Here is a 12,824-nt window from a genome sequence, read left to right as displayed (position 1 = left end):
TAAATAATGGCTGACAGTAATGATGAACTGTCTGTAAACCCTATAAGGGGATAGACATTTCTGATAACCTGCTCAGATCTTAAAGAAAAGCTCTCATATTACCCTTATAATAAACAAATACTGTTCAAAGATGAATCTAGCTTTATTCTGGTTTATAGATAACAACAAGGCATCCACTGTCATTGGAATTACCAGTACATTCATATAGAGCTAAACAGCGGTAACGATAAACCCAGGGTCCCTTTTCAGTGTTTCTGCAGTGTTAAAGGAAAATGATAACATATGTGGTGTACATAACACAAATGACTAAATTAATGACCAGAAACCAAACAAATGAATATAACTAAACGTTGACATAATTTGAGAGCTTTCTGAATTTCTATAACATGATACATGAATACAAAACATAGGTTATTATCTGGTTGTCAGTTTTGCTTCAAGTCCTAAGATATTTGAAAATCAGCCTCATCGATGTGCTCTGATCCGAGTTCATTCACACAGGTTAATCGACTGTTACTCAGTTAACCATGTGAGCAGTTGTGGGGTGTAGTAGGTGATAATGATGTCAGCTCCTGAAAGAAAAAGTGTAATGTGAAAAAAATGGAAAAGGCATGTCAACTGTTTTTGATGCATTAAGAGAAAGCAAGCGAAAGATACCAAGATGCTATAACAACACTGCAATCATTTGCTCTCAAAGAAAAAAATTCAAAGCAAAATATACTTTTTGAGAACCTTGACTTAAACTCAGCTTCTCACCTGCTCGACGGAAGGCAGTCATAGACTCCATAACCGCGGTTCGCAGGTCAAAAGCTCCGGCTTGAGCTCCATGCCATAGCATGGCAAACTCACCTGATACATTATACACTGCCAGCGGGTGAGTAGGATGCTGATGAGAGAAAAAGGATTGTTACGTATTAAGTACATGTCTATTAGTGCAGCATCGAGCTCTTTTCTCCCTCTACCTAAAACACACTACTTTAACTTCTCTCTCTTAAAAATTCTCCCTTTTGAAACACTCTGAAATCTATTCTGATTGGTCAAGCTAGTCCAGTCTGTTGTGTTTGGTCACCTGCTTAGTGCCTGTTTCGGAAATGTCCCTGCAAACCGCTACAAACAGCTTCTCAAGAGTAAACACTAACAGTCCCATCAGTTTGCTTTATTAATTCAAGCCTGAATCCGATAATAAAAATGTAGAAGAACATTTCGTAGAAGAGATTTATGTTGTATTTGTCTTAGTCCTTTCAGATGCAATGTTATAAATGAAAAATAAGTCTCACACCCACACAATGTCAGTGGCGTGTATAACACAAAATAGCTTTCACAGCGAATCATAATGATAATGCCCTCAAAGGCATTATTAGGGCATGGGGTTGTTGAGACCGGAACGCACCATGGGTGGGAATTATTAAAATAAGTGATTTTGTGACGTTCCAGAAAAAACCTGTTTGTAATAGCAAAAAGCCATTTTTTTGTAGTTTTGGAAAAGTGTTTTCTACGAGTGGAAAATCACAAGACGGCATAAAGACCGGAGACCTAGTGGCTTTTTGATATGGGGCGGTTTCCCGGACAGGGATTATCCTAAACCAGGACTAGGCCTTAGTTAAATTAGGATATTTAAGGCGTTTTTAAAAACATGCTTTACAAACAAACATTACAGTGTGCATCTTGAGACAAAACAATCGCACTGATATATTTTAAGATATGCAAGTGCAAGTTGTTTTTGATCAAGATGCCACTCATTTTTAAAGTAGTCTGGGACTAGGCTAAAACCCTGTCCGGGAAACCGGCCCTATATGTCCTTTCTCATCACTCCAGAAGTGTTTGAGAGCTTTGTGTTCTTGTTTAAGTGATTATATGTCATGGCTCTGCTTCATTTAGTCATGTTTTTCTTGGTCCTGTAGCAGAGTCATGACAAAGCCTTGGGTTATGTGTGGAGAGAAACATATTATTGTCCTTTTGACAATAATATACGTTCTCTCCAGTGTCTGTCTCTGTTCCCGCCATCTCGTTTCCTCGTTATCTTTCCCTGAGTGTTTAATTACCCACACCTGCCCCGTGTCATTATCCTTTGTCTGTCTTCCCTATATAATACCCTCATGTTTCATTGTCCTGTGTCGGTCATTGCGTGTGTATGTACTCGTGTCATGTCCAGCTGTATCTCCTGTTTCGTCCTTTGTAGTAAGTGTTAGTTTAGTTTAATCCTTGTCTAAGTTTATGTGAGTCTAGTGTTTAGTCAGTTTACGTCCCTGTTACTTGTGTGATTTTCTTGTTCCTGTGTTTTGCCCCCATGGTGGGTTTTTGTTTTGTGTTCTGTTATTATTTTATTTTACAAACTTATCTGTTAACCCCTTCATCCCCGCCTGCCTGCGATTGGGTTCTTTCCCCCAGTGTTCTTGACAATTATATATTAATAACCAATCATGTGAGTTTGATTTACCTAAGTAATGACTAAGTAAATACTACTGCTTTTTGAATAAAAGGCAGGTCGGTCTATGGAACTCCTTGAGAGTGCTGAAGCTGACTTCTGCAAAACTATAATCAATTTTTCTTCAGTAAATTTTCTTAGATTGATTGCATTCCTGACCCCTTGTCTTCATTCATCATAACTGGTCTACGGGTCTTTTACTGTAAATCTATGGGATTCCTTTTGTGCCAATAAAAATGAACGCAAACTTTTAAAAAACCAACAAAAATATACAATGAGAAAGAAAAAAAACACTTTGATAATGAAAACAATAAACTCAGTTGCAAGAATGTGACATGATTTTCAAATAAACTGCTATTTTTCTTAACAATTTTCTAAGTTTCGTTTTTGCAAATAATAGTTTTGAATTCGCTGCTAGATTTTTCATTTGCGCTTTCCGAGTTTGTTTACGCTTCTCAATTTTTCGTTCGCATTTCTGGCACAAATCTCACGTGTGGGCGGGACTTATGGCCACTTTACTCTCATTGGTTAGTGAGATTTGGATTGACAGCTCCCTGACCAGGAAGACGATACTGAAGACAGTGCAGCGGATTAGAGAGCAATCTGTTTGCGGTTTTCTGTATTGTATTGTTTTAGTGTTTGTACTTAAATTATTTTCTTATTTTGTAAGTATATTAGCAGGGTTGCCAACTTTCACGCACTTAAAAGTGGGACACGCTTCCAGGCTCTATGACGCCGTAACAACAAGCCAACGTCGAGCAAATACAGGATAGCTAGCCATATTCACATGCAACTTTACGTGGGTTTAGAGGCCGTCAAGACAGCAGTCTATAATATATAATTACAATGATATCAGGAAAACGAGATGCCTAGTGAGTTTTGAGGAGATATACAATGAAGTGTTATGCTTCCAGTTCATATTTCTAATTTATAGATTATAATCGTGGTGGCATTTTATGTATAGTTTCTATCTTTAAATGTTTGTTTATAGTTTAAGAAGTCTCTCTTCTGCTTTTCTTTAACCTGTTTTATGTAGGTGTGTAAATACATAATGAAATTGTTGTTTGCAAGAGGCAAACTAAATTAATAAAACATTCTGAAGGCCTCTAATTGTGTCACCTTATGAATTTGTTTTGTTGTAGCGTTTAAAAAACATAAATGTCATTTGAATGTATTGGTAGTGTTTTATGAGGTGTAATGTCTGTGAATGTAAAGAAAGGGGTATAATACTGTACATTCACCATGAGTTTAAAAAGAATGATACAGTACTTAACTTATACATGGACTTAATTCTTTAAAAGGAGACTGTATGCAAGAGCGACATCGTCATCCTCCTCCTCAGCTGGACACAAGTCACCCTCAGGTACATTTATGTAACCGAGATAATAAAATCGCTAAAAGTTTCTCTGTACAGTAACTATGCAGCAATGTTTTCATTTAGCACGTTAATTTCTCACAACCCAATAATCTGTAACGTGTCTTTATTGGATGTTATAATGCAAGTTGTTTGTTCCTTTTTAAGAAAATTATCTTAATAGGCCATAAAATAATACCTGACAAAAAATATAAAGCACACAATGAACGCGCTTAGTAAAGACAGAATTGCTACTGTACAGGAATACAACTTTAGTGATTTTCTTTATTATCTGAATTACATTCATTTACCTGAGGATGGGGAGGACGCTTGGATCCACACCACGGATGACTTACCTACTGCAAATACCAATTACTAATATACTAACTAAATAAGAAAGTAGTTTTAAGTACAAACAATAAAGATAACAGCATGCAGATCGTTCTCTAAGATTCGTTGCACTGTACTGTCTTCAGTATCGACGTGCTTGTCAGGGAGCTATCAATCAAAAACTCACTAGCCAATCAGCGTAAAGCGGCCATAAATCCTGCCTACACGTGAGATTTGTGCCAGAAAGGCGAACGAAAAATTGAGAAGCGTAAACGAAAACTCGGAAAGCGCAAATGAAAAATCTAGCAGCGAATTCAAAACTATTATTTGCAAAAACGAAACTTAGAAAATTGTTAAGAAAAATAGCAGTTTATTTGAAAATCAAGTCACATTCTTGCAATTGAGTTTATTGTTTTCATTATCAAAGTGTTTTTTTTCTTTCTCATTGTATAATTTTGTTCATTTTTTAAAAGTTTGCGTTCATTTTTATTGGCACAAAAGGAATCCCATACAAATCCCCTACAAAATAATTACCCAAAGGAGAAATGCCTTTTTAATACTTTATTATTTTTTAAGTTTTTTAACTACTTTTAAAAGCGTTAGGATTTTGAAATGCAATTGGACAGTGACTATAATTATTACCTACCTTATTTTTGACCTCCCTCACTATATCAAGGTAAGGTAATCCAGGTTTCACCATCAGCATATCAGCCCCTTCTTTCACATCTCGGTCCTACAGGAATAAAAGAACAATTTGAATACTCTATTCAATTGACTATATACTATATTCTTAGTCACAGAAATGTTACTAGGTACAATTGCTTTGGGACCCTGGAACATCACTGAACTTTAAATATTATGACTTGCCACTAACTCCCAGCTGAACAAAAGGAAAAAACTTGAAAGCCATTGACCACACCTTGATTTTACAAAGCACTATACCATCAACAATGGACGCAGCACCTTTATAGACCTCAGTCAACAATATGAGCTAAACCTTATAGACAATAAATAAATAAAATTCAAGTTTGATTAATACAGGTATTTCTCAATTATACAAATTTGACATAAAAATACAGTTTAGAGGTTACACTGCAAAAAAATGACTTTCTTACTTAGTCTTTTTTCCAGTAAAAATGTCTACAAATTCTTGAATCAAGATGCATTTTCTTGAGCAAAATGACCTAAGAAAATAAGTCTAGTTTTTAGTCAAAAATTATGAAATTTCAGTGAATTTGTGCTTAAAACGAGCAAAAAAATCTGCCAATGGGGTAAGAAAAATAATCTTGAATTAAGGTTTACCTTTTTCTTAGTCACTCAATTCAAGATTATTTTTCTTACCCCATTGGCAGAATTTTTTGCTTGTTTTAATTTCATATTTTTCGACTAAAAACAAGACTTATTTTCTTAGATCAGTTTGCTCATCAAGAAAATGCTTCTTGATTCAAGAATGTTTGGACATTTTTACTGGAAAACAAGAAAAGAAGACTAAGTATGAAAGTCATTTTTTGCAGTGTAGACACATATTGTAGTGCAGTGGTTCCCAAACTAGGGGTTATTTAGGTATTGTCAGCTGTGATTCCCAACATTATAAATTCAACTGCCAGCTGACAATGTCGCTGTTTACTGGCATTTGTTGGATCGGTGACTCTTAAAGTGACCAGTTCCTTATTTAGGTTTTTCAGTAAGATGTCACACAAATTTCAGTACTGTTATTACAATGTTTCAAATAAAGTCCTGACCGTTCTCTCTTTATTATTATTTTGTAACATTATGTTTTAATAATATTTAATAATATTTAGTATCTTATCTTTCTACGGCCCACTGTTAAGAGCTTTGCTTAAAAAAAAAAGCAATCACAAATGAAATCATATATTGAAATCAAACCAATATAATTCAATAAATTGCAGGTAAAGGATGTTACATGAGAGTGTCTTTATGTGGGTGTATGTATGTGGTAAGGACCCAGTGGGGCTCGAAAACATGTTTCTCTACAAAAGGGGGCCCAGCTAAAAACGTATGGGTTTAATTACCATGCCTCTAGTGGCACCAAATGGCACTGCAAAATGATTTCTTTAAAAGGTAACTTTAAAAACTCCCCCATTTGCCATTGCTTTAACAAACAGACATCCCCACCCGAAATTTATGCATTAGGTTGAGCCAGTGTTGCTGTCGGCCTGGTATTGAGACAAACAGACCAATAGTTTAATTGTGTGACAGTGTTCACAAGTGAAGTTTGATTTTACAGTAGAATCAAACTTTGCATGGGTTATTTTGAATTCTTGCAAATTAATGTGTGAGAACAGAGTATTAATGATAAATGCACTTTAAGACATATTTTTATTATCTTACACAAGCCCTTAGTGCTAATCCTCTGGCACCGGGGGGCAGCTGATAGCATCGCCTGTCTCCAAACGCAGGTTTAGACTGGGCAGCATCCCTTTTAAAGTAAAGGAAAACATTTTTACTACACAAATACATCCCTAAAAATGAAAAATTCATCTGAAGTTATGAAAACTTTCATTTGAAGTTATGAAAACTGGTTTTCTTTTAAGAATCTTACAAAAACATAGTAACAACTAAAGAACTAATCGTACACTACCTGAATGGTCCATAGTAGCAGGAGGCAAATTTAGCACTGTAGCTTAGCACTGACACCTAATAAAGGAGAGATTCAGACACAGTCTTGAGTATTTTGTTCAACTCATAAAACAATCTGTTTACTCTATACTGTGTCTACCTTGTTTCCAAAATCATTGGATATGAGCGCTTGCTTAATGGATGCAATTCGCCCATCCATCATATCTGAAGGGGCAATGATGTGGCAGCCTGGGTGATAAAGGTAATGAGGTATGTTAAGCATAAACTACTGTACAATAGTTCAATAAGGACGGATAGTTGACTACAAAAAGATACATTTACAGACCTGCTCGAGCATAGGCCAGCGCTACTTCTGCCAACCTCATACAGCTTTGGGCATTATCCAGTGTTCCATCTTCACGCAGAATTCCTTAAGGTGTTACAAACAGAAAGAAATAACATCATATAGCTGTTTTCTTAAAGGCGGAGTTTGATTTAAGTCAAGTGTCCACTACCAAGTGTCTATGGGGTGTGACAGCAAAAATTTAGAAAAACCCAAACAAGGTAAGATAAATCTCTCTTATGCTATTGTGTATTGTAAATATAAATAATACAAAATAATATATTAACAGTTTGTTTTCCAATTTTTGCTATGTCACACCACATGTACGGTATATTTGTCAACTACCCCTATATGGCTTGAATCCCTTATTCAATACAAGTGAAAACATCGCCTGGTTGCTTAGATAAATAAACCTATCCTTAACATCAGCATGATTCATTTTTGTAGCGAATATTAGTAACAGCAACACCACATACAGATGTGAAACTAACCACAGTGGCCATGAGAAGTATAGGGGCAAAGGCACACATCACAGGCCAACACTAGATCAGGGAACGTGCTCCTCAGTTTCTTCACAGCCAGCACTGCTGGAGTGTCATCTGTGTCTGCACCAGAGCCTCTCTCGTCCTGGGAACAGAAAAGAGAATGCAAGAAGTCAGTATTTAAATAAACGTCCACAAAATGAACAAATTAAAATCTTGACACATGTTTGACAGTAACCACCTTTTCAACTTTAGCAGGAACTCCGAAGATCAGCACACACTTCAGGCCTTTTTCCACAAGGGGACGAAGTACACGTTCTAGCTTATTAACACCATATCTGAGATCAGAAGAATGTCATTGCGTGAGACGTATTGGCAATACACTGAGAATCTTTTACTTATTTGATACGATAATAACATATTTGACAGTTTGTTTGGAATAGCATTCTACTGTACAGAAACTTTTACATATAATACAGACATTTTGGTAGTATTTATACTCAGTGTACACATTTTCTCTGTGCATGGAACACGACCTACTACTACATTAGCCAAAATGTGCCGTATAGAACAATGCATACTGTGTTTGGTTTTGTATCCCACAATGCAATGACAATGCAAACCTCCATAGTTGAAATAGTTCAAATACAAAATGAAATCATAATCATCCCAAGTAAAAGTAGTCATTTTGTGATTTCTTTTTGATCATATTGCCCAATTAAACATATAATATAATGTAACAACAATGTTGCAGAGATACTTGTTATTTCACATAAATTATGTTAAAAAGCTAGTCAACTGCGCAGGTAGAAATACTTTGTTACATTACTAAACCAGGTCTGCTTAATGCAAATGTTAAAACAAAATACCTCATTTTTACTACAATTGTAAAATGATCCTGTCACAAAAACACCCAGTAACACAAAAAACAGATACTTTGCTTATCATTTTGCTTTGTGGGCTTTCCAGCCCCACCCTGCCTTATCTCAGACATCCACTCTTTTTTATTCGCATTAAACGTTTACTGCTTGAAAATATGGAATTACACAAATCAGGGGTTTAAACTTTATTTAAACATTCCTAATTTTAGCAACTAGGCCTGTCCTGAGGTGTCAAATACCATTCTTTTATTCAGAAGGTCTCCTTTGAGATTTGACATTTTGTTTAAAAAATAAAAAACAGACTTTTTTAAGTTCCATGCCCTTAAATGTTTTATTCTGGAAATGTTTTCTATTAAAAACATTCTATTAAACATCATGAGTGATGCAGTAGGCCTATATTTCTTATCCAGGGGCATTTAGTGGTACATGTTACCATGGTTACGTTTTGCAGAAGTTCTCAGACACTGTATAGACACAAAGCAAAAAGTAAACCAGAACTCTAAAACTCAAGCAAAGCACATACCTTGCCTGACCAGGTAGACTTGCAATTGGTTCCACTGCATCAGGGCTGTCACTGTTGAAAACAATAAAAGAAAGATGAACAACTCCAAATACAGTGAAACACCATTTAGCACACTCTCGTTCATTTACTGTTGTAATCAAACAACTGCTAAATAAGACATAAGTATTACGTAAGACATACGTAATGAAAATTGGATATATGAGGTTATCCGGTCTGAGGTCTGAAGCGCAGGTCTGCCAGTATCGGAGAGTTGGATGGAAATAACCGCTGTGTAGAACAGAGTCTGCTGGCTGTGTCATTGTCCTAGAAGACATTAAAATAAGAGTAGGCATTTTACTGGAAACAAAAGATTATTATTAAAATAATTATTTTCCCCTAGTCTAAATCTTGGTATTTGGAGAATTTGGCATTAGTTCTTTCCACTGATTATCAAAATAAGTCTTGAATGAATGAGCAGCAGAATGGTTTTAACGCATTCCAGGCATACAATATACTCAGGCATGCAGAAATATTCCCCTCGCCAAGAAGACCCTTATATTTAATTGTTTAAAACACGCACATTTTGATATTGGTATCACAAACTGATATACGTCAGTTTCTAATGCATCGCAAATTCTCTCTAACTAAAATAACAATGGTACCACTCCTTCAAGTGACATAAGTATCTCATAAATATCAGGCTATATGAGTTAATGACTCAATTATGAAACTGTAAATATATATATTTTTTGTAAAGACTATTAACATTTTTGCTTGCGTGGTTACCTAAACGTTAGTTCAAACGTGAACTGCATTATTGATTCATACAATTCATTACAACTCTTACACAACAGAAGTTGTAAAACGGAAGCTCTTACATAATACATTTGTCTACCATCTAAATCGCAGAACAGATGTTTCCAGCTGAGAGTGGTCATATTTTTGACTGGTAAGCTTCTCTAATCATGTTGTCCTATAACACTTAATATACGCAATGCAAATCTTAATCACAATGTCATGCAGACCTCAAAATTGTGTACGCATACAGTAACGTTTAATAAACGATAGATAGACAATATGAAATAGTAAAAAAGAGGGAAAACTTACTTTGTGGTTCGTCACTGTGTATCGGAAGCTGTAACTTAGATTACGTTACCTAGCTAAGTGGAGTGATAATTCTTGAAACTCAGATAGAAGCATGTGGGTTTCATTCATTGGGTGGAAATGTTGCTAGCAAACAACTGTGAATATGAGAAGAATATAATATTCCTCTAGGGGGCGCATGGTGGCTCAAATAACCGCGTACTAAATTACAAATGTCAGCGTACTATCAGAAATGTTTGTGTACTTTAAACTATACGCTTTAAAATGTCAACGTTATGCAATACTGTCTGAAATAGACATACAGTTTAACTCATAAGATCGTTATCAGGTGACTGGACATCTGCGCATTAAGCACCGCCCATCTAAAGTTAATGTTATTCCATCCCCAATCTTATTATTGTTATTTCGCTAGTCCTTCGGCTTCTCGGCCTCCGTACAAGTGATTGAGGAGTTCTCGCGATATATATCGGGTCTCCTGCTGGAAGGTAAATAGCTCGTCTCAGCTAGCTGCAGTTCATCACAGCTGCACATCCGAAAATGTCAACGCATCCATTCATAAATGACCATTTGAAAATGTAGCTTATGGTTATATGTTTGCCTTCAAACATCACCGCAATCGAAAACTGTGAGGTAAAAGGCTGTTTCACGAATTTATGGTATATTTTATCCTCGTCATCGTATGCTAACTGACAGCTCGCTTGTTTGTACTGTCCATTTGGTTTCCGCAAAACGTTGGAGGTTAATCTATTTAAAGGTGTTTTCTTCGTACTTTTAAATTAATATTAGTATAACTATAGCATGTAGAACTATAAATGTGAGAATAGTTAAATAGCTTACATCTGTTTAGGTTAAAATCTTGATGGTGTGGTCAGTCACAAAGACCATTCTATTTATGTATTGTTTTTAAATTCATGACAAAGATATTTTCTGTTTTTCTTTTAGGTTTTGACCACTCTCAAATGCACCAGAAGTCAGAAGGTGGACCTGGTCCATCTCGAAACGTGCATAATGTTGCCAAAGTAGTGGAACAGTCTTCAAAGGAAGATTTTTCATAAACTTTTATGTCCATTAACTTTAATGCTTGTCTTCACCATCAGTCTCTAGTTCCAAGAGCTAGTGTTTTGTTAGTGTCTCCGTAACAATGCTGTTTTCTCTGCGAGAGCTGGTGCAATGGCTGGGCTTTGCCACGTTCGAGCTGTTCCTCCACCTGGGTGCGCTGCTGGTCTTCAGCGTGTTGGTGGCACTGCACATGGATGTGGACAAGCAGACTTTGGACATGAGCTGGTGGTTGGTCTTCTCACCCTTGTTTGCCGCTGACGGCCTCAGCACCTACTTCACGGCCATCGTATCCATCCGCCTCTATCAGGAAGGAGAGAAGCGTCTGGCAGTGCTACGCTTGCTATGGGTCCTGACCGTTCTCAGTCTCAAGCTGGTGTGCGAGGTGCTGCTATGCCAGAAACTGGCTGAACAGGATCAGGCACGTGACCTGTGGTTCGGTCTTATCGTCTCCCCGCTGTTCATCCTCCTACAACTGCTCATGATTCGTGCTTGTCGTGTAAATTAAAGGACAATCTGTATGCCCACATGCCAATGGACGTATTTAAATCGGATGGACACCTGCAAACCAGGGGGGAGTGAATCATTGTAACATCAGTTTTTATATGTATTTAGTTTCATTATTGACTCATGCATGTGAACATGGCGTAATTGCATCATATACAATGCTAAAAGTAATGTGCAATTTTTGATTGTTATTGTCTTAAGTGCTTTAAAAGGTTTGATCTGAATTTTCTCAGAATACTGTTTATGTTACTTTATCTGTGTTATTACTTTTATTGTTGTTTGTACAATTGTAAATAAACCATCAACATTCGAACACTCAATTTTGTTTTCTTTCTGCCTGTGTCTAAAAGGGGCTTGTTAGTAAATAGACGCCTATTAAAAGGTTTAACGCCTTAAAATGCTATTTGTATAATTATCACTTGGTGGCACCATTGCTCTAACACTTAAATAACATCTCTGCCCAATTTGTGCAATAAATGAAATTTACTTGTTTAAATCTGTGTGACTTCAAAGGGATAGTTCAACCAAACATGACAATTCTGTCATCATTTACTCACTCAGATTGTTCCAAATCTGTACAAATTTATTTGTTCTGCAAAACACAAAGGAAGATATTTGGAAGAATGTCAGTAATCAAACAGATCTCATCCCCCCTTTAACTCCCAAAGTATTTATTTTCCCTACTATGGCAGTAAATTGGAGGACGAGATCTGTTTAGTTACTGACAATCTTACAAAAATCTAACTTTGTCTTCGGCAGAACAAAGAAATTTAAACAGGTTTGGAACAACCTGAGGGTGAGTAAAAGATGACAGAAGTTTCGTTTTTGGGTGAGCTATCCCTTTTTGATCAGCTAAATTGAATAAGTTTTAAAAATTGTTAATGTATACAAGAGGCCACTTGGTTCGGATATTTAGGTTCCAATGAAATGGCCTTCTTACATTTTTGTTTGTGGTTTAAGTACCCAAATATGCTTTTGGGACAATGTACATTTACTGTATGACAATGGGTTTAAAATCTGTGAATACAGTTTGATGAATTGCTTACATGTGATGTCCAACACTACATATGTATGTAAATAATCATTACACAAAAAGAAACTGCATGTTTTTATGGTTATGGACCTTGTCCTTGATTTGCAATAGCAAAACAATTTCCTTGAAGATATGTTTAGACATTTGTGTATTATTAAATTGCCTAACTGGATGTCCTCAACCTCCAATGTGCCTTTAAATGGCACTAATTGTACTGGAAAGGTTGT

General features: G+C 36.2%; 2 protein-coding genes across 3 annotated transcripts; one reads left to right on the top strand and one right to left on the bottom strand.

Moving 5' to 3' along the window:
• Positions 1 to 131: 131 nt before the first annotated feature.
• alad (aminolevulinate dehydratase) lies at positions 132 to 10,200 on the bottom strand. The gene is made up of 12 exons (XM_057327903.1): positions 10,005 to 10,200; positions 9,099 to 9,221; positions 8,919 to 8,969; positions 7,756 to 7,852; positions 7,524 to 7,659; positions 7,036 to 7,119; positions 6,850 to 6,938; positions 6,712 to 6,767; positions 6,462 to 6,549; positions 4,756 to 4,842; positions 757 to 886; positions 132 to 572 (listed from the first exon to the last, which is right to left on the bottom strand). Exons 2-12 carry the CDS (start codon positions 9,215 to 9,217, stop codon positions 514 to 516), a joined length of 996 nt encoding a protein of 331 aa, XP_057183886.1. The 5' UTR covers positions 9,218 to 9,221; positions 10,005 to 10,200; the 3' UTR covers positions 132 to 513.
• Positions 9,748 to 11,884, top strand: tmem203 (transmembrane protein 203). Of its 2 annotated transcripts, none has more exons than XM_057327928.1 (2): positions 9,748 to 9,846; positions 10,944 to 11,884. In XM_057327928.1, exon 2 carries the CDS (start codon positions 11,143 to 11,145, stop codon positions 11,563 to 11,565), a length of 423 nt encoding a protein of 140 aa, XP_057183911.1. In that variant the 5' UTR covers positions 9,748 to 9,846; positions 10,944 to 11,142; the 3' UTR covers positions 11,566 to 11,884. The 2 variants fall into 2 exon arrangements, with proteins under 2 accessions (XP_057183911.1, XP_057183904.1); XM_057327921.1 differs by lacking the exon at positions 9,748 to 9,846 and adding an exon at positions 10,457 to 10,631.
• Positions 11,885 to 12,824: the final 940 nt, after the last annotated feature.

The sequence above is a fragment of the Triplophysa rosa genome, linkage group LG2 (assembly GCF_024868665.1).
Source record: "Triplophysa rosa linkage group LG2, Trosa_1v2, whole genome shotgun sequence".
NCBI lineage: Eukaryota > Metazoa > Chordata > Actinopteri > Cypriniformes > Nemacheilidae > Triplophysa > Triplophysa rosa.
Note: the sequence above shows the minus strand (reverse complement) of the source record. Positions and strands in the feature narration are given on the sequence as shown.